Source organism: Grammomys surdaster, unplaced genomic scaffold, assembly GCF_004785775.1.
Source record: "Grammomys surdaster isolate TR1022 unplaced genomic scaffold, NIH_TR_1.0 130, whole genome shotgun sequence".
Taxonomy (NCBI): domain Eukaryota; kingdom Metazoa; phylum Chordata; class Mammalia; order Rodentia; family Muridae; genus Grammomys; species Grammomys surdaster.
In genome coordinates this window covers 2,357,573-2,378,610 of record NW_021604588.1, presented here as the reverse complement: position 1 = coordinate 2,378,610, position 21,038 = coordinate 2,357,573, and the positions used below count along the sequence as shown (strand labels likewise).

At 40.2% G+C, this 21,038-nt stretch overlaps 1 protein-coding gene across 7 annotated transcripts in view; it reads left to right on the top strand.

The window, feature by feature from the left end:
* Ralgps2 (Ral GEF with PH domain and SH3 binding motif 2) overlaps positions 1-20,454 on the top strand; it is a 129,616-nt gene extending 109,162 nt beyond the window's left edge. For 6 of the 7 annotated variants that reach the window (XM_028760723.1, XM_028760733.1, XM_028760728.1 and 3 more), the window contains exons 15-20: positions 1,703-1,780; positions 3,270-3,375; positions 5,883-5,975; positions 10,417-10,522; positions 12,565-12,656; positions 15,472-20,454. In XM_028760723.1, coding sequence (XP_028616556.1) covers positions 1,703-1,780; positions 3,270-3,375; positions 5,883-5,975; positions 10,417-10,522; positions 12,565-12,656; positions 15,472-15,501 — 505 coding nt within the window. In that variant the 3' untranslated portion in view covers positions 15,502-20,454. The remainder of the gene's footprint in view (positions 1-1,702; positions 1,781-3,269; positions 3,376-5,882; positions 5,976-10,416; positions 10,523-12,564; positions 12,657-15,471) is intronic. The other variant, XM_028760745.1, reaches the window with a different exon arrangement.
* The last annotated feature ends 584 nt before the right edge of the window (positions 20,455-21,038 follow it).

Genomic DNA, 21,038 nt, shown 5'->3' with positions numbered 1-21,038 from the left:
ACTAAATATTTATGTTCTATGAAAATTCATCATCACTCATTTTTAAAAGGAACATTTGAAATTATTGGAAACTTCCTCTTTAAAGATTTCTCAGGAGTGCGTTATGAAGACTTCACTTAAACATTCTACTTTTTGGTCTTTTATACACTGAGGGTCCCATTTTGTTGTCTCTTTTGGGGAATTTGTAACAACTTGGTTTTATGTGTTCTCTTCAGAAGTTCTACTTTCTTTCAAGATTTATTTTTATATTATGTGTATATGTGTTTTTGCCTGTGAATATGTCTGTATCATTTTCATGCCTGGTACCTACAGAGATCAAAATACGTGTCAGATCACCTAGAAGTGGAGTTACAGATGGTTGTGCGGCACTGTGTGGGTGCTGGGAATTGAACCCAGGCCCTCTGCAAGAGCAGACAGTGCTCCTCATGCTGAGCCATCTCTCCAGCTCCACTTTCATTCTTTTCATTTGAGTTTACCTGAAACAGAAAACATAAGAGTTGCATTGGGCTTGTTCTCTGAATTTGTAAAAAGTGTCTTTCCCTCAGGAAAAGGCATAAAATCAGTCTTGGTTAAGGTGTATATTGTCATTTTTAGGTTAACAGCATTGGTTAGCAATTGTTTCTTAAGTTGGTCAAACTGTAAATACATAACCCAACATACTGTGGCCTTAGTGTGTTCTCACCTATGAAGTCAGTTTATAAGGTCTTAACTTTCATACCTCAGAATAGTGATTTTCTGTATAATAGTTTGGTTTACATACATTTACCAATAACCTGTCTGCACTTGTGCCAAGTGTAAAGTAGTGGCTTTTCAGACATCTTGAAAACAGCTAAAAAACTGCAGGCCAGGAAGATTTAGACTTGAAGTAGTACTGACCCACATACACACCAAGCGCCCTGCATCAGCTTGGGGCCTTGTAGCAAATGCGATATCTGAGCTATATCTCAGTCTCTCAATCCCTCTCTGCATTTCAACCACAATTTCCTACTCTTATTTCCTAGGGAACATCAAATATCATAGTAGTTTTTTACTTCCAAGTATCATATATCACATACTCTTGACTTTCCCAACTTTCCCAAACAAAGAAATACCATTGTTTCTGGGTATATTCCCTATATCAAGTACAGAATGATCCGGAATGAATGCTGGTTCATACCTTTTTTATCATTTATTGGCTTTGTCAGTTGATATGGAATTAAAAACTGTCTATATTTACTCCTTAGTTTGTCCCTGCTAGTTTACTTTGAGTTATAATAAGAGATTTTCCTCATTTATCTTAAGTTTATAAGCCACATTACTTTTAGGTGTCTTCAGAGGGACATACAATAAAATGAATTATTTATATATGTCCATATATAATATTTAAACTGGAATCCAAGTAGAGCAAAGGGGCTTTGGAGCATTTTTCAGGTTTCCATACTATTTGGCCATAAATAGTTGTTAGCCTTTTGACAGATGTATAAAAATAAGTGCATGTGTTACTGTATAGTATAGCATGTACTTTTATACCTGTGTTTTTAGAGTCAATAGAAAAAATTTTAAATGTGTTGCATGTTTTAAAAAAGAACCATATCTTGCCCTTTTTAAGGATTATATAGAAAGCTAGATTATATAGGAAACTAGAATACTATTCTAGGTATTGATGATGATCCTATGAATAAAAATATGTGTAATATATACAATTTATAATGGAATCCAACAGGAACAGATTATACCATTCTCTCGGCCCGGTGACAAGAATGCCACGAAATGGCTATCGAAGCCACACGAAGGCCAGCAGGTACAATCCCCTGCATCAGGGGCCATAGAACTCCCTTCTGGTATTGGTGGCTGGCTCATATGGGTGTGGTCTGGCATTTTTTTCTCTTCTTCCTCCGCTAATTGGTTTTAAAACTAAACAAATTGCCCATGAAAACTTTCTTTAAAAGATTTAACACAGTTTAAATTTGAAGTATTCTTTCTCAATCACAGGGCTAATCATTAGAAGTTGCATCCTTATGTAACATTTTTAAAATACTGCTAAGTTGTTAGTCCTTTAATGACACATTTTCTAATGCAGCTAATTACGGCTGAGCTATGTAAAAATCAATTTATTTTCTTACGTTGCAATCAAAGCATTTATTTTGCTAGTAAGTTTATATTCAATTTGTCCTTTAAAGTAAGCTTTTTCTTTTCTTCGGATAAACCATAGAGCCTGAAGTCTATTTCATTAAGTAATTTTTATTGAGTTCTCTACTTAGCTAGGCCTCTCTAAAGTATTCTAGCTCTGGGAGAACCTAAAGATGGTAGATGCATGGGGCCGGGGACTCTAGGAACAGGAAGTCACCTCAGAACAGTAGCACAGTAACTGTGAGAAGCAAACCCTGTCAGCCTGATGGTGTCTCATCTCGTGTGTCCCTCTGTAGAAACAGCTGGAACATGAAATCTCTAGGTTGTCACTTTGAAGACACCTAAATAATCATAAAGAAAATTGAGCTTCTACATTCTTGGCTGTTTTAAGAGTTGTACACCTCTCAACACATCACCAGAGACTGGCATTTAAATCATTCTGTCTTAAACATAGGCTCTAAACTCAACTAAGGAAAGACATTAAAATGATTCCTAATGTATATGAAAAGGGAATCCTGAGTGTGAGGTTTTTCTCTGTTAGAGATATGTTAGGCCATAATCAAACACTGAGCATTGGTAGCTTCTGAATATCACTAAGACTTACTGCAGAAAGCCAGTTCTAAAAGCAGGTGATTGACACAGTTACTTTTATTTAAATACTTTAAAAGGAAGTGTGAGTTTTCTGGGGTTGGTTTTTGGGGGGTGGGGCGTTGGTTAGTTTTTGTTTTTGTTTGTTTTAGCTTGTTGTTTGTATTTCTCTGTTTTGTATACTTAAATACTTGTAACAAAATCCTTGTCTCCCTTGCCAACAGTTCTGTTGTTTTACCACAGTGATGTACTGTGGCATGTTAAAAAGAAAAGAAATTACCCTAAAATCTTGACTAATCTTTGTGAAAGTAAATTGCTGCTTTCTCTCTAAATTGCATTTGTTGAAATATGTGATGAATGTATGTTTAAACATCTCCTGACCTTAATAACTTCATAATTAACCTTCATGACAGCTTAAAACTTTCAAATCAGTAAGTCTTTAAGCTCCTCAGTATCTGACCAGCTCTCAATAAAGTCTCCGAGTTTTAAATGTAAGAATAATTGGATTATTTATGGACCTCTCAGTGACCATCGCAGACACACCCACTTAGTGCTTCGTCTCCTTGTTACAGCTCTGCGGAGTCGGAAGACTTGGCGGTGCATCTATACCCCGGAGCTGTTACTATTCAGGGTGTGCTCAGGAGGAAGACCTTGTTAAAAGAAGGCAAGAAACCCACAGTAAGGTTCATTTCTTGAGTCATTTAACCTATACATTTTCCTTATTATGTTTCTTTCTTCTCTCTCTCTCTCTCTCTTTTTTTTTTTTTAATCCTGGACAAGGAAAACTCTGTTCTTAATCAGGAGGATGAGCACATAGGCAGAAAGTGTACTTGGTTGTCGGTGTTGGGTAGTCAGCAAAGAAGACTGCTTGGACATGGGTCTCAGCCAATAGAAAGCTTCTGTTAGCTGGCTGGAAACTACACTGGGTGTTTGAGTTCCCAGTATAGCCCTCAGCCTTTCTCAGGGTGAGCTTTTAACCATAAAAACTATGTTCTGCATTGACATACCTTCAGATAAGAAGTGCAGTTAGCCTGAAGTGGAACTACAGAAGCCAAGAGGAAAGGGTAAGGTTAGTACGTTCAGAGACTTTCCCAGAACTAAGTATGGACTTTGGATTGGGCCTTTTAGTTTTGTCAGGTGGTGATGTGTGCATGCTGAGGTTTACAGCCTGGGTGATGTTTCATCATGGAGGCAGGTGTGCTAAGGTCGGGGCCCTGGTAAGGTTTTTGTTCTGACTCAGGTGATTACTGTCTTTTCCCTGTTGACTTGGGCCAACCTCAAAGTGTTATTTAAACTGTTGGCTCACAGGAAATGAATAAGGAAGGAAGGCAGAGAAGTCAGGGCTCCAGGCCACCAGATTCCCTTTCCCTGTTTCTTAAAGTGATAAATCTGCCTTGTAGATTGCAGCTAAATCACATTTTAAGCATACTTAAGCCAAATAATCCTTCACTTCTCTTCAACTTCTAAGGTAATCCTTATCCAAAATTATTTTTTAATCAACCCTGTTATTAAGAAATAGCAGTAATAAGCTGGATGTGATGGTGCATGCCTTTAATCCCAGAGACAGGTGGATCTCTCTGAGTTTAAAGATAGCCTGGTGTACATGGTGAGAGCTTGTCTCAAAAAAAAAAAAAGTGAATAGTAATGTGTGTGGAAAACCTGAAAAATGGAATTTGACCAATTTTGTTCCATCAGTTCATTTAAACTTTGCAATGTAGTATTTTTTCATGTAAAACAGAATCCCAAATACTAAATGTTCTCCAAACAATAATCATGCTAGAAACAAAAAGTTTATGGGAAAGAGCCTTTAAGTATAGAGCAAAAAAAGGTTGGTTTTTCTAAACACCACAGTAGTTTGAGTACTAAGAAAAGTTTTTCTCTTTACCACAAATGACTGGTAGATGAAGAGATAAGCTGAGGTGAGAACCAGAAACGGTTTCTCTTTGAATAAAACATGAATGACATTAGGTTTACTCCTAAAAAAAAAAAAAAAAAAAAAAAAAAAAAGTCTTTCATGTTGGGCAGTGGTAATGCACACCTTTAATCCCAGCACTTGGGAGGCAGAGGCAGGAGGATCTCTGAGTTTGAGAGTTCGAGGCCAGCCTGGTCTACAGAGTGAGTTCCAGGACAGCCAGGGCTACACAGGAAAACCCTATCTCAAAATTTAGAGGGGGTGGGGGGGAGTTGAGTTTGTCTTTAAATAGATCAAGACTGATGAGGTTCTTATAGCAAGAAAAACGGTTGATTCTGTGATTTCTGTGAGGCAGAGAATCTGTGCTGGAAACATATGAGCTTCTTTTTAAGCCAGACTTTAGTTTGTACAGGAATTATAGAATAGCATTATAGGAGAGTACAATAAAACTTTGAAGAGTGTATATGTAATAGTTGTCTATAGAGAAAGAGTACAATGTCTTCGTTGAGTAAAAAATAAAGGAAAAAAATACTAAAAGATTGGTGAATACACTCTTACCAGTGGCATGGTTGTGCTTCCTCCTCTGCTCCTATAATATGGTGCCAAGTAACCAGGTACGATTAGAGGTCCGTCCGAGTTTCATCCCAAGAAGGGGGTGGGAGGGGTGAGAGTGTGAGAAACAAGATAGACTGCCTGCCTGAGGGGCGTAGACCAGGTGGGAAGAGTGGAGGAAGGACATGGGATTGGGGCAAGAAGGTGATGGCGCTACAGCGTGATATCGGGTAGTGATGTGATGTGCCTGTGTGTATGTACATATTCATGCGTTTGTGCTTGTGCATACTCATGTGTAGACAGATACGCAGTTCTGCATGCAGGTGGCCAATGTCAGAGTCTTCTCCATCACAGAGTCTCACTGAACTTCAAGGTCACTGGATGGCCAGCAGTCTGTTTGCCTGTGTCTTCCCCCAGATACACCCAGCTACTACACCAGCTTTTACCTGCTGGGGTTCTGAACTCAGGTCCTCATGCATGTACACCAAGCAAGCACTTTCCTGTCTCCCTAAAGGTTACAGGATTCTTGAAGAATTACTGGATCCACCACTAACGTATGCTCACTGAACGCGATGGGGGTATCTGAGGTGCAGACATCAGAAGTGCTGTAACCTGCCTCTGAACTCGCAACTTCAATAGCTGAAGTGAGGGTAGAATGCTGTCACAAAAAAAGGGAAAGTCAAGCTCTTACAGTAGTTACCTGTGTGTTTATCCTCCCCAGGTAGCATCTTGGACAAAATATTGGGCAGCCTTGTGTGGAACACAGCTTTTTTACTATGCTGCCAAATCTCTGAAGGCTACAGAAAGAAAGCATGTAAGTATTCCTCCTCAAAATCTTTGGCTTTGCTTCACAGCCTCTTCCTGGTTATAAAGAAAACACCCCTGATAGGACATAGTACCACATTTCTCACCCATCAGCTCTCATGTTTCCTCCTGGCATGCAATATTGGAGCTGGAAATGTGTGTAAGGACCACTCTAGAATGTGTGTGTCTTAGGGTTATACTGCTGTAGACAGATGTCATGACCAAGGGAACTCTTATAAAAGACAACATTTAATTGGGGCTGGCTTACAGGTTCAGAGGTTCAGTCCAGTATTATCAAGGCAGGAACATGGCAGTATCCAGGCAGGCATGGTGCAGGGAGAGCCGAGAATTCTACATCCTGTTCCAAAGGCAAACAGGAGAAGACTGGCTTTCAGGCAGCTAGGATCAGGGTCTTAAAGCTCACACCTACTCTCAACAAGGCCACACCTAATAGTGCGACTCCCTGAGCCAAGCATATACAAACCATCACAGTGTGTGAGGGACTATTCTGGAATGTGTCTAAGGGGCCACACTGCAATACCTTGGAATCACTGTGTGTTTTCAAGTCTTTTGAACACTTTTTTCATTGCAAGTGTGAAAATGACAGATTACAAACATCTACCATGGCATCAGACCTTTCTCAGCCCTGAGTTTGGGTCAGAACATGGCTCAAAACCTTTGCCTTATAGCCTCAGATCCTGGTGTGTAAATGGAAATGAAAACAACACCTAAAATTCTACCGCACGTCTGGACATGGCGGCACATGCCTTTAATCCTTGTACTCAAAGGCAGGGGACTTATGACCTCTGTGAGTTTGAGGCCACACTAGTGAGTTCCAGGACAGCCAAGACTACACAGGGAGACTTTGTCTCGACAAGAACAGAGAACAATCTGTCTGAGACTCAGAGACACTGACAAGCTAGGCGGCATGAGTGGGCACAGTGGGCACTGCAGTCTGCTTTCCTGCCCTCCGTGGTTCTTTAGAAGCCTCTTGGTGCTCTTTCTCTGCATAGTCTTTAATTATGGAGTGATTGCTTTTTAGTTAGTATACCGAGTATTAGCTTTTATTGTGGTATTTCAAGCATAAGTTTTGTTGATTATCCTTCTCCCATCTATCCCCAGTTCCCCAGACCATCCCCCATTCTTCCCCCAGAAGGCCCCTTTTTCACCGTTTTTTTTTTTTTTGGGGGGGGGGTTTGAGACAGGGTTTTTCTTCATAGCCTGGGCTGTCCTGGAACTCACTCTGTAGACCAGGCTGGCCTTGAACTCAGAAATCCTCCTGCCTCTGCCTCCCAAGTGCTGGGATCAAAGGAGTGCGCCACCACTGCCCGGCTTTTGATCGTTTTTTTTTATTTGAGAATTTCATACACAAATACACTGTATGTGAATTATTTCTGCCTCAACTCTTGTGTCTCTCCTCTCGAATTCATGACATAATTTTCTTTTGTGTACACACATATACACCCTACCCTTGATGTGAAACCTACTAAATCCAATTAGCATTGCTATTATTTGCATGTGCTTAGACGTGACCACTTGGGACTTGTCCTGGGACCTTGGGGCGGGACTGAAAAGAAGTTCAAGGCCAACTTGGACTACTTTGTGAGACCGAGTCTCAAAAATGAAGGAGAAGAGAAGAAAAATACTTGGCAACCATATGCCATACATATACCTATATTGGAGTTATTTATTATTTCTTGGCCTGTGAAGAATAACTTCAGAAGAAAGAAAGGGTACTATTTTATTATATCCCTATTTTTGAAATTTAAAAATGAAAGCATACTGATGATATTAAAAGATTTAGGCAAAGTGTAATCATTGCAAAAAATTACAGCTATGTTTAAATCTATCACTACATGGTAATGATTGAACAAATGTGTTTGACTGGTTAAAATTTGAAATGTATAAAAAGGAAAAGTTGTGCTGGGCAGTGGTGGCACATGCCTTTAATCCCAGCACTTGGGAGGCAGAGGCAGGTGGATTTCTGAGTTCGAGGCCAGCCTGGTCTACAGAGTGAGTTCCAGGACAGCCAGAACTACACAGAGAAACCCTGTCTCGAAAAATCAAAAAAAAAAAAAAAAAAAGGAAAAGTTGTATATTTATAAAGTAAGAATAAACCAGAAGAATAGAACAGGAAAGTGACTGGAAGGGGAAGGTAAAGTACAGTAACTAGCCAACTTAATTCAATGTTCACTCACTAAGAAGAACGCAAACACTGCTGAGCCTGCATCAGCTGTGAGGTGAGGTTACGTGTGTGGTAGGCAGGCCCCGTCCATGCTTCCCTCAATACCGCAGTTCTCATCTAAGGAAAACTTGTTATCTTTGAACAAGTGAATAAAGATGCTGGTAGAAGAATATTTCTATAATGGTTGCAAGAGCAGAAATCTGAAAATACACAAAATAATTAACAGCAGTTGTCTTAGTTGTTTTTTACTGTGAAGAGACACTGTGACCACAGTAACTCTTATAAAGGAAATCATTTAGTTGGGGCTGGCTTAGAGTTCAGAGGTTTAGTCTAGTACCTTAATGGCAGAAAGCATGGTAACACAGAGGAAGGCATGGTAGCTGAGAATTCTGCATCTAGATCCACAGGCAGCGAAAGAGAAAAACACTAGGCCTGGCTTGAGCATCTGAGACCTCAAGCCCACCCCCAGTAACAGACTTCCTCCAACACGGACACTCCTAATAGTGCCGGTTCCTACAAGCCTATGAGTTGTTTTCATTCAACCTACCACAGCAAGGAAAGTTATTGATCAGTTTAGAAAAAATACAAATTATAGTATAAATAGACCGAGATAGCATAAAACTGTCAGTATCAGCACAAAAAAGGCTGTTTCCAAGCATAGGAAGGAGTTGGGGGTAAGGCATGCTCCCCCAAACGTGACTGACTCCAGACTTGTGGGGTTCAGCATATTGAGGAATATCACTGTTTATAGCTCATCCCTCTGCTATGGGCTTACATTGCTTGACAGTGCAGCAGAGGTCAGGAGGCTCATGTTAGTAAACCGTGCTGTTTACTAGGAGCTGTCAAGTGTGCTAGCCTGTAGTTTTAGAATGTCAGTTTTATAGCTTCCTGGTTTTATTTTTATTTTTGTCCCATTAACATTACTATTGTACTATAGTCACTCCTTTTTCAATAATTTTAGCTGTAAAAGATAGTAAGCAGACATGGTTGCGCCCTCCCTGAATAAGAAATAGCATATTACCTCACCTGTGAAGGCCCTGGGGCTGTCCTCAGTCTGCCACCATCTTGTGTTCCATTGTAGTCAGTGCTCTGCTTTCCTTAACCTCGGGTTGCGTGTCACATGTACGTGTGTGCACTCTCCCTTTTTTGAAGACAGGGTCTTACTGTGTCACCTTGGCTGACCTAAAGCTCATATAAACTAGGCAGGGATTAAAGGTGTGCAGTGCCACAGCCAGCTGCGTGTGCGTTCCTCGGAGCTGACAGTCACTGTCAGTGCCTGAAGTTGTCATTTATTCCTTTTCATAGTTGAATAGGCTTATATTCTATGCGCTTATCCTAATGCATCCATTCCATTGTGCTGTGGGTATTTTATGTACATATTCCCTGGGGTATATCCTGAGGAGTGTAAATACCGAGCTTTTCAAGAAAGGGCAAATTAAGTTTCCTGGTCACTGGGAATAATGAGGCTCCCTTTGGTCTTTGCTGCCCATGTGCATAAAGCCTAGCTTTATTCTATACTGTTGTTTATTTCATAAGCTTCACCCTACTTGTGCTGTTTCTTCTATGTAATGCCTGTGTAGATCTGTTGCTTGTTCTTATTCTAATTAATAAAAGCTCTTCGTTTCACCAAGGCACATTCCACTAGTAATTACATGGTAGCATGTCATTCATTGTTTTACTGTGTTCTGTGACTTCTGGCAGGTTTTTTTTTTTAAACATGCTGCTAAGATTGAGTTGCGGCTACGTAAACATTCTTTTTAAATTTCTTTTACTGAGATTAACTTTACTTTCTGTTCTTCATAGTACCCCTTTCTCAATAGAAAGAATAGTTAACTATAACAGTAACCAGCATCCCTAAAGTACCTCACTTTTTTTTTAAACTATCTTGCTTTTGCAAAATGCAAATAGGAATTGTGTGCCAGCCTCGCTGGCACATGAAGTATTGAGGCTGAAGAAGCACAGGTGTTGGGATGCAGCTTCTCTTCATGGTAATGCTGTGACTAGAAGAGCAGATTCCCAGCATGCCCATTGGGAATGTAGAGTAGAACAGTTTGGGTGTCGTGAAAGTTGACTCTGGAGATGACTGGACTGAGGCAGGCTACCTAAGAGGACATGATGAGCTGACCTGAGCCAGCATTCAGTCACACAGCTCATCTCTCCTATGGACACACTGAACATAAGCTCCCTGACACTTTTAACTTTGACTGAGAACTAGACATAAAAGTCACTGGTCATCTCTGTTTTCTCTGCTTCTCTCTCACCTCAGTTCAAATCAACGTCAAATAAGAATGTGTCTGTGGTGGGCTGGATGGTGATGATGGCTGACGATCCAGAGCATCCAGACCTCTTTCTGCTGACTGACTCTGAGAAAGGTGAACGGTTAGACAGACTGAGTTCAAAAGTCCTGCAGACACTAACTCCTGATCCTGATCTTGGTTCCGCTGTATTACCAACAGAGAAGTATTTGAGGAATTATATCTATCGGGAGGACTTTTATTCCATATTGTGTTTTAAGCTTTAATTAAAAGCCCAAGTAATCCAGATGGTGGAATCTGTACACCATACTTTGGACAAAGGCTCGTCATTCGCAAATGCAGAGTGGCTCATCATCTGTACCCAGCAGTAACAGCATTCTCAAGTCCTGAAAATTACCGTTGCCCTTATATAAGTTTTATTTAATTGCTTGCTTAGCTCAAATCCTTTTCTAAAATAAAATACCTTGCATGCAGAATATAGAAACATTCATTATTGACCATAGGAGTCTGGGAAGTGGGCGAGAAGATTTGGAGCATGGGCTTGTCAGAGTTACACTGCCTGGCCTGCTGCACCCTTGGTGGCTCTCCTGGGGTCCATCAGAAGATTTGAGCAGTTGTTACTCTTCCTTCACAGCAACTGCCAGCTGTTGTTGACAGCCACCACATAGGAGTCCGTCTGGAAAATTCTTGCACATCTGTTCCAAATCGTCCACTTAGCAACTCTTACCGAAATAGATTACCTTTAATTAACTTCACAATGAATGTTTACATCTCTTCAGGTGTGATTTTTGTATCAACAAATAGATTTTCATGTATTATTATTTTAAATTAAAATTTTAATTTGTATGTTAGATGCAAGAAAAAATCGCACCAAATTTCTCAGTGGTTGCAAGTCAACCTACAGAGTAAGAGTACCTTAACTCTCAGCTTTCTAAATTAAAGCCCTTAGAATCTCATGGCTGTTCATCATAAAATTGCATTTTTAAAATGGGATCACTTTTATTGAGTTTTACTAACAAATTCTTTGGTTTCCTTCCATCTTCTTAGCATACTTCATAGAATTATTTCAGAGTACACAGGTTTTTATGGTCTGTACTAGCAACATTATTTACTAGTGTAAATTGTAGCCTTGACTAGTACACTTGTAGACTTTTTTATTCAGATTAAATAGTAATACTTATCTGAATTCAGCAAACAAAACAGGACTAACATGTTTATGAGCATTCCATGAAGACAACAGCTTCTGAAGGTGAACAGTTCTGTAGCATCTCAGAGGAAACACTGAATGATGCTGAGTGTAGGTGCCACATCCCTAGAGGATGAGAGAGGGGAACAGCAAGAACATAGATCTATGACGAAATAAGAGACAGCAAGGCTCAGTATCCTGCAGTTCACAAGTCAGCACTTGACTTACCCCTTACTCATGTACTGTATGGAGCTGTGTAAAATACCCTCATCACGTTCTGGTCTTGTCACACATTGAATGAGACTAGACATAGGACCTGCCAGCTTCACACAGGGTAACTTCCCAAAAGAGAAACACTTTCTGTCTCCCCGGGGCTGGAGATTTTAAGCTCAGTGGTAGAGCACTTACTTAGCAAGTCAGAAGTCCTGGCTTCCAATTTCCAAGAGAAACCCTCAGAAGATTGAAAATCTGTAAGAAATCTGGACATATGTCTTAACAATATTGGTGTTATATAACTGTCTGTTTAATGTAATTAGGAATGAATATTAACTGATTGATGTATAGAATCATGAACAGGTGAATTCTCCACCCTACTTTTAGAGGAAACATTGGATGTTAATGTTAAGGACCAGGGTTGAGGTTGGAAGATGTAGTGCTTGCCTGGCATGAGCAAAGTTACAGATTCAGTACACAGAGAGGTTGGGGGCGACAGTATTTTGCAGCCATATCTAGAGAAGGACACAATTATTTTAATGAACATTTAGGGCACCATAATCACCTTTACTGTATGCACAGTAGAAAGGTGACTTTCTGAATGTTAGGTCCTGTGAGCAGATGGCGTAAAGAGTTCTCCATTGGGTAATTCTGAAGCAGAGCTCTGGAGGCACATTTCATTCAGTCTTACGTATCTGGCAGGAATGCTGTTACAGTCTTCAAATTTATTTTATTTTCTACTTGCTTTTGGCAATTACAGGGAACTCATACAAGTTTCAAGCAGGCAGCAGGATGAACGCAATGCTGTGGTTTAAACACTTGAGCGCGGCCTGCCAGAGCAACAAGCAACAGGTGAGCACTTCTCCTCCTCAGAGTCTGTACCTTTAAATTCAGTCATGTATGTAAGAAACAGGTTCAGACCGTGTTAGCCCAAGCTGGCCTGGAACTTACTAGTTAGCCCAGGCTGGCCTCAGACTTGTGATCCTCTTGCCTTAGCACTAATGTGGCTGAATAATGTTCTTAATGGTTTTTATTGTTCATAGCAGTCACCAAGACATAAAGACTACATTTTAGAAAGACATAAGTAAACAAAGCTATCTAATATAAACTAAAGAGAGACAGGTAGGTAAAGGCAGCATTTGTGACTGAGCCTTCCCAGAGACAGTAATGTTGACGTGAGTGGTGGAAGGAACAGGCTGCATAAGAACAGGGTGAGTGGAGGGACAATTTGGGGACAGACAGTATGCAGATAAAGCTAGAGGATGTAGATATTCTAGAATATCTGTGTCTGGAGCAGAGGCAGCTCAGAAGGTGGCACTTGCACAGAGCTCTGGTTTATCTTTGATAACAACTTGAATTGGGTTCCTGTGGTTGCAGAGGGACCATCTCAACTTTATTGTTTATTTTTATTTTACTGAAACCATGGTGATCTAATGGAAAGACTTGTCTCAAAGGAGCACCTGTCTATTGTGCTGTCTTCCCAGTGCCCTCTTGCAGAGTTGGCCTGGACCACAGATTAACAGACTGAAAACCCAACCACAGTTGTGGACACCACTCCAAGCTTTTCTGGTTACACATCTTTGGAAGTCATAAACTTAGCATTTACAGTATACCTTTGTATCATCAGTGCCTACCAGCAAATATTAATTGGAAATAACATTATGCACTACCATTTTAGAAGACTTAATATTGTTTTGACTTTTATCCTGTTATATCAGGTTATCTATCATGACTCTTGATAAATAAGGAAACAGGCTCAAAGACACTTTCCATTTCTACAGGTCAACAGGCACAGATACTGGGCCTTTAGTCCAGATGACATTTTCTTTTCCTTTGTGTCATTAGAGTGGGCTTTTTGGTCACAATTACTTCACTGATGTATGGAGGCAAGTTTAGTATAGCCTTTAACAACCTCCTTGTAGGGCTTAAAATGCAAAGGGCTTTGCCCATATGAAGTTAGTGTCTGGGACAAAATGAAGGAGACATACTTAATTTTGCCTAAAATAAATGAGCCTTTCAGAATCTCTTCCATGCTTCATTTTTTTAAATATAGTCAGGAGTATTAATTCATGTATAAGAACATCAGGTTCCAAAATTAATCTAGAAGTGTATGCATACCAATATAGTGAAAGGCTCAGATTTTTTACTGTATTAGTAAACCTTCCTAATATCATACAGATGTGCAAAATGATTTTGTTTCTGAGTGTTAGCAAATTTATAAATAGAACCTGTGAAGTCTGAAAATTATTTGAAGACCCTAACTCAAAGGCAAAATATCTTAAGACACATTTGGACGATTTATTCATGAGGCTCACTTTGTTAAAATAAAAATTTCTTACCACCAGACCTGGGAGCTTAAACACATGAGCATTTGAGTTATAATTCAATTATGATATTGTCTAGTAGAATTCTTCATGCAAAAGCTAGCATGTCGGGCTGGAGGTTGCCCAGTGTCTATGAATGCTTGCTGCTCTTGTAGAGGACCAGAGTTCAAGTCACATCACCCATATCTAGTGACCCAACTACCTATGACTCCAGCTCCAGAGGGTAACAGGTTTCAGAGAAAGTCTGCTGGCCTGTGAGAGCCACTGAGCCACTTTAAGGGTAAGGAGGGGACCTCCGACCTACCAGCTCTGCCAGCACTTAGGAAGCCTGTGCTAAACTTCATGAAACTCTCAGTACCCCTTAGAGAGTCCTTGAGTTTTAGAGACTGGAATTATGCCCTATGATAAGACACTTTACATGATAAGACATTATGCCCCATGATAAGACAGCATGTTCAGGCCTCTGAGTTTCATCCCCAACACGATAATTTTTTTAATTCAGACATACAAGAAATCAAATTAAATATAATCTGTTTATTTTTAAGTCAGAAAGTCTCAGATCATTTTGCCCAATAGATTTGACTAATATTTTTGAGGTTTTCATAGAAAAGTCCTTCATGATTGCTATAAAACTGTCAGTGTAGTTTGTTTTTAATGTACACAGAGAAATTGATGGTAATGTATAGAGTTCTGTTGTACAAGGTTTGCCATATTTCTTTGATTCATTTATTTTTTTTGGTAAACAGCCATTAGGCCCCTGTAAGGCACAAAAATTCTGTGTCCTTCCTCCTGTCCAGGCACATCAACTTGGAAAGCGTATTAACCATGATTTTTTAATGATAAGGCATGCTAGACTCACTGTTATAAACCACACAAAACATCTTCTATCATATTACCTTTAAAGGATATTTAAACTGTGTGGTGGCTCATGCTTACATGCCCAGCACACACAAGTTCAAGGCTGGCCTGAGCTAAAAATTGAGACTGTCTCAAAAAAGATACGTGGGTCAGAGTGATTAGCTTGGCTAAATGACAAGATAAAATAATTGCTGACATTGGTTTATTATATTTTATATAAGTTTTAAACACATTATTTAACAGGAAACACTATATCTTATGTATAAATTTATGTATTACATATAATACAATTTATGTGTTAAATTTGAAGTTACAGAACCCTCACCCTAGAGTGAATCTGAGGGGTGAGTCACTTTAAGACATTGTGGCAGATGTATCCAGTGACTAGAGATGTATCCAGTGACTAGAGACTAGTGACTAGTAGAAACAGCTAAGCGGTCAATCTGGAGTGGTAGCAGTCAGTGTGGGCTGCTTGTATTTTTTAGGTTCCTACAAACTTGATGACTTTTGAGTAAAAGTCTGAGACAGAAGAGGAGCGCTATTGTCCCCATGTGGAGCCGGGACCTGCTGAGAGCCCCAGCCGCACCATCCTGTGCCAGGAAGAGCCCCCAGGCTCCAGCCCAGCCTCCGGAGCTCAGAACCAAAAGCACTAATTTCAGGGAATGAAGTGAGATGTTCCCAGAGAAAAACAATGGAGTTGCAAAACAAACTGCCATGAACTACGCTTCTTTTCTCCGAACTGACCTGTGGAAACCACTGCCTTAACAGAGTGCGAGGAGAACCGACACCAAATAGTGTGTGTGCGTCTTCTGGCGGTGCTGTGCTTGGAATAAATTGTAGCTAATTTGCATTTCTTTTAACTTTGTACTAATTTTGGAGAGGAAACCATCTTTTTTAGATACACTTTAAAATGGCAAAACCTTTCTTATGGATTCCATCAGGAGCTGTTTTAGGTGCAGTGAGAAGTCCCCGTGAAGAACAGGCCAACAGCCCAGCTGCAGGGTCTGCTGAGTCTCTGCCAGTGGCACCTCACATCCCACAGCAAGACCTGGGAGGGATGTGGTGTGGGAGCTGTGGCTGCTGTTTGGGGGTAGGGCATGCTTTACTTTGGATGAGGGATCCAGTTAAACACTACCATTTGGAATTCAGTGCTAGAAGGAGAACAAGATTTCCTGCAGGAGGTACAAAGGTTGAGTGTTCACGTGCCAGCAAACTCCAGAACACATGGTAGTTTCTAACCCGGGTTAATGTTTAACTTTCTGTATGAATTCATTGTTGGGCCCAAATCCACATAGGAGCACGGTGATCCCACGCTCGGGTTTCTGTAGCCTTTTATCGAGTCGAGTGGATTCTCCAGCCACAGGTATCATCGTCGTGGGGAGACCCCGGTGTTTCCGGGGTGTTGCCCTTTGCAGTGTTTAATGTGCAGTATGCCAGACTTATTTTTTATTGAATTTGTTTTTGTTCAGTATGAAGTTCAAAAGCATACTTGTTTAAAATATTCTTCATGTATATGTATGTATTTTATTGTAAGACAAAACAATTTTAAGAAGAATAAAGGCAAAGTTTGCAGTTCTAGGAATTAAAAATATAAAACCTTTTCTTGTATGACTTCACAAAATGTACCAGAACATTTTTTCAGAAAGTTCTTGTTGGTCCCCAATCTGAAAAACATGTTTTGTCAGTAACTGACCAAGCAGTTGGAGAGAGCTCTCCTAGGCAATAACACATTTAATTTTTAAAACGAATGTTGGACTTGACATAGCTTAGAATTTTAACCAAAATTAGCTCTTGACTGCTGGGGGGTCACCCTTTCTAACTCCCCCTTGTGTGGAAAGGCCTTGACTGACAGCCACCTCCTAGCAAACTGCTCACTTTTTTGGGTCTTTGTGTAAAATGTCTCACATCTATGTACTTCAAGAATTGTGTACTTTATCAGAAGTATTTTATCACCATGCTTAACTAGAAAATACTGTCTATACAATAATTAGCTAAAAAAAGAAAGAAAAAGTGAAGAGCCTTTTCTGAGTGTTTCTAGTTTGAATAATTCAAATATGTTTGTCACGTTACAAATAACTTATTTGGGGTTTCATTGACAAGCAAGGGAAGGCAAATATTGCCTGTATGGAATGATTTTTCAGATAATAGTCTAAGTTAACCCGTGTTGGGTATCCACAGACAGATCCTGAGTGGCAGGCAGGGCTACAGTGCAGGCCCTCCCTCCCCATTCGTCTTTCTATTGTCCTTTTTTTTTTTTTTTGCAATTCCTTAGTTAATTTGCTCCAGAATAATGTTTTAAATAGTATGCATTTTTGAGGTACTGTGGATGAGAACCCTGTGGCTGTTGTATTAGTACTTTTTTGTCAGGAATAAGCTAAAGCCGTTACAGTGTAGGTGAGTCACGTCTGTGGAGATAGGCAACTTGCAGAAGCCAGCCTCACAGTTTTGCCAAAGAGAAAGGGCTGGGATGGGAGTTGTTCCGTACACACAGATCTGGACACTTAAAGATGTGTAGAGGAAGAACCGTATTCAGATTGATGATTAGCCAGGTTGGATTAGCATCATGGCCCCTGGCTGGAACCAAAACTATTTTCCTACCTTCATATTGCTCTAAAGATCAATCATTGCTTTTTAGGATGATTTTAGAAACCATGAGAGATGGTTTAGAGTAGGTGAGGTTTTCTTATCTGTAATTCACCAAGTGGTATCAGGTTATAATTGAAGCAAAGAAAACATTGCCTAACTATATTAAATATTTGAGTATTTTACTTATAGGAGAGTGAATCCTATTTCGATTACCCTGAGTTGTAAATTAGTGACTCACCAGCTCATTTCCCACCAACATTAAAGCTTGTTTGTTTCTCTCATAGCCAAGGAGAACTCTTTCAGAAATTCAATTAAAATGTAAACTTTATAAGCAGACTGAATGGAATATTGTATGGCCTGGTGCGATAGTGTGTAGTGCTAGCCATATCTCATCCAACAACTTAATTCGAACAGAGAGGCTTATTTTTCAGAAGTCTGTTTTCAAAGTATACCTGTGACAATGGCTGCATAATGTCCAAACCCTGTTTGGAGCTTCATGTGCTTGCTTTTTTTCAGAATAGTTCAATATGTTGTCTAAACTGTAAGGATCAGAAGAGAGTTGATGGAGTACATCTTTCTGTTTGATTTCATTCAGTTGTGAATTTGTGTAAACAGTTCAACAAGGCATATATTTCAGTGGCAATAGTTTTTTCTGTGTCAACAGTACCATCCGCCATTGTGCAGTCTCTTGCTCTCGAAGTTGAGTCAGTTACAGTGTTCATAACTGCAGAGTTTTTTTTCCTCTTGGAGATGTATAAGAAGCCCAACAAGCAACATTGTTAACTAGGAGGAATGAGCCATGCTTAGCCCCTCCATAGTTGGAGCATGGATGAACACAGCCTCATCAGTCTCTGGGGTTGCTTTTACCTATCCAGATGACCTCAGCATAAAGGCTTTCTTCCTGAGGTTAAATCTGTAAATTACGTGCATTTAAAACTGAGGCAGTATATTGATTGGAAATCAGTACCAATAGACGGAACTCATTGGCTTTTTAAAAGAACATACCTTTGCTGTTGATTGAGGCACATTCCTTTCTAGCTGGGTCTTAAGCCATCCTATTACCTTCTGCAAACGAGAGTTACTGGTACTGCTTAGTGGAAGATTGGCTTTAATCAGAAGAAATCTTCTGCCCCCGATGCTTTTAAAAGACTTGGATCCTCTTGAAATCGATGCTGAACTGCACTGTGCTGGACAACAGTAGTGGGTACCACTGCTGGCTCACAGGGTGACAGCCAGTGTGGTTGGGGTATGCCTGACTTGAGCCTCCTTTTAGGGCTTGCATTCATTTTCTTTTAAATCATTTCTTAGAAACGTAGTACCATCCTGGTTTTATAGTCAGGTGGGTGTTGCTCTTTCAAGCCTCTGAGGTACAAGACTTGCTATTAGATAGTATTGATGATAAATTGCGTGTGAACCTTTTCAAGATGATTTAAGTACCTTTCAGATTTGCTTCCCTAAAAATGGCTTGTGTCTAAATGACTTTTCAATTTTCAAGTCTACTCAAGGGATGTATGCACACCACCTCTTCAGCCCAATGAAAGCAATTACGTTTTACCTATCTCCAGCCATAGTGTGGGGAAAATGGGGTCAGTGTCTTAGCAATTTGAAGGCCAGTTTTAGCACATTGAGGATGGCTAAGATCACCTGCCCTCTTTACCCTCTGACTTGAGGAGCGTGCTGCCCCTCTCTCCACCCGCTAAATCTAACAGTTGTAAGAAGACTGAAGACATCTGGATTCTTGCAGTCCTCCAATCTTAGAGATCTTAATTATTTTTCAAGTTCTTAGGTGAGAAGTAGATCCACTCAGATCAACCTTTTGATGAACACTCTTAATGTTGGCTTTGAAGAACCTCCATCTAGCTGAGTATATCTTTGTTTTGTGTTGCTTGGAACTTAGGTTTAGTGATTTTAAGACCTGTTGGGAAAATCATAAAGGAATAAGAAGGTGTTGTTTAGTGCTTCACTAAAGCACTGGGATGCCAGTCTGTTGAGCCAGAAATGAAACATTTCAGTTTCCTACTTAAGACAGAATGAATAAGCAGTCCCTTCTCCTGCTTGTTACTGCTTACTTGAAAAATCTGCAGGAAAGGAGCAGCACTAATAATAAATCAGGGGGCAGACTCAGCCAGGGCAGAGTTTGGAAACATCTTACTTAAGACATTGGGAGTCTGGGAGATACCGTCGTCTGAGTAGGAACGCTGTTTTCAGGGTCCTTGGAGAATAGGCATGCATACACAAGGTCTCTGGACACAAGGAAAGGGCTAGCTGTTCCTCAGAGGTTATTAGCAAAACTTAAAATCTGATTTCAGCCAGTTGCTCTGCAAAATAGAGTTAAAGGAATCTGTGGAGTGCTTGAGAATAGGAAGACAAAAAAATGCCAAATATTAGCAGAATGTTTCAAATTTATATGCCAAGTAAAAAATGTCATGTCCCTGAACATGTCACCTGAAAGAACTGTTCACAATAGGATTCCAAGAAGTTCTAATTTAATGGGTGTGACTAAGGTAACTGATGGGTCATGGAAGTCTCAAATGTTTCTGTACCTTGGCTGTTGATGCTTGTTCTTTTGACAGCCTACTGAAGGACCTGGGAGAAGGAACTCAAACATCTGTAGGGATAATTACCCAAAGCTAATAAAAAAAACAAAACCCACAAGCCATTTTCGTTCTCTGTTCCAGCTAACTTGAGGTACTTAATGATGAAGCATTGGCTTGCACTATGACCTCCTTGAGTGATGTGCGACTTGGTTCCTCTCTGGTTTGTTTCTTTTTAATATGCAGAAGTGAGTGTGTGATCTTCAGTGTGTTTGCATAAGCTAACTTAAAATGAATTTAAGAACAGTTTTCTGAAATATTTCTATTGAAATAAATGACTTAAAAGTATAGATTGTGTGATTTTTTGTTGTTGTTGTTACCGTATTTGTACTTAAAATGCAATCAGCTCTGTGGGTTTGGTTTGGATTTTTAGCCTTTCAAGAGACATTAATAAGGACAGTTGCTGCAGAGCTTTCTGCCCAGAATGAGATTGTGCTCTGGCTTGCAGTGTCGACAGGGATTTTCTCCTCTCCCTGCTGAACGTGAGCAGTGCCTCCGAAGGCCTCATTGCCGAAACTCTTAAGTTCTAAGGCACAACTTTCTGCCTCCAGTACTAAAGAAGCTTGAACATTATGTATGCTTGGCAGACATTCTGCCGTTGAGGTATACTCCCTGACTCTAAGACAGAATCTCAGTTGCCTGGGCTGACTTTTTAAGTAAGCCTTGAATTTGAGATCCTCCTGTCTGACCCTGCCAAGTAGCTGGGATTTCAGGACCACACCACCATGGCCAGGCAAGACTGTGTGTGTGTGTGTGTGTGTGTGTGACAGACTCCATTGCCCCACCTGTGGAGCTTTCAGGTGATATAGATGATATAGGTAGATAGAGATACATACACATACACACACATACATACACACACATACACACAC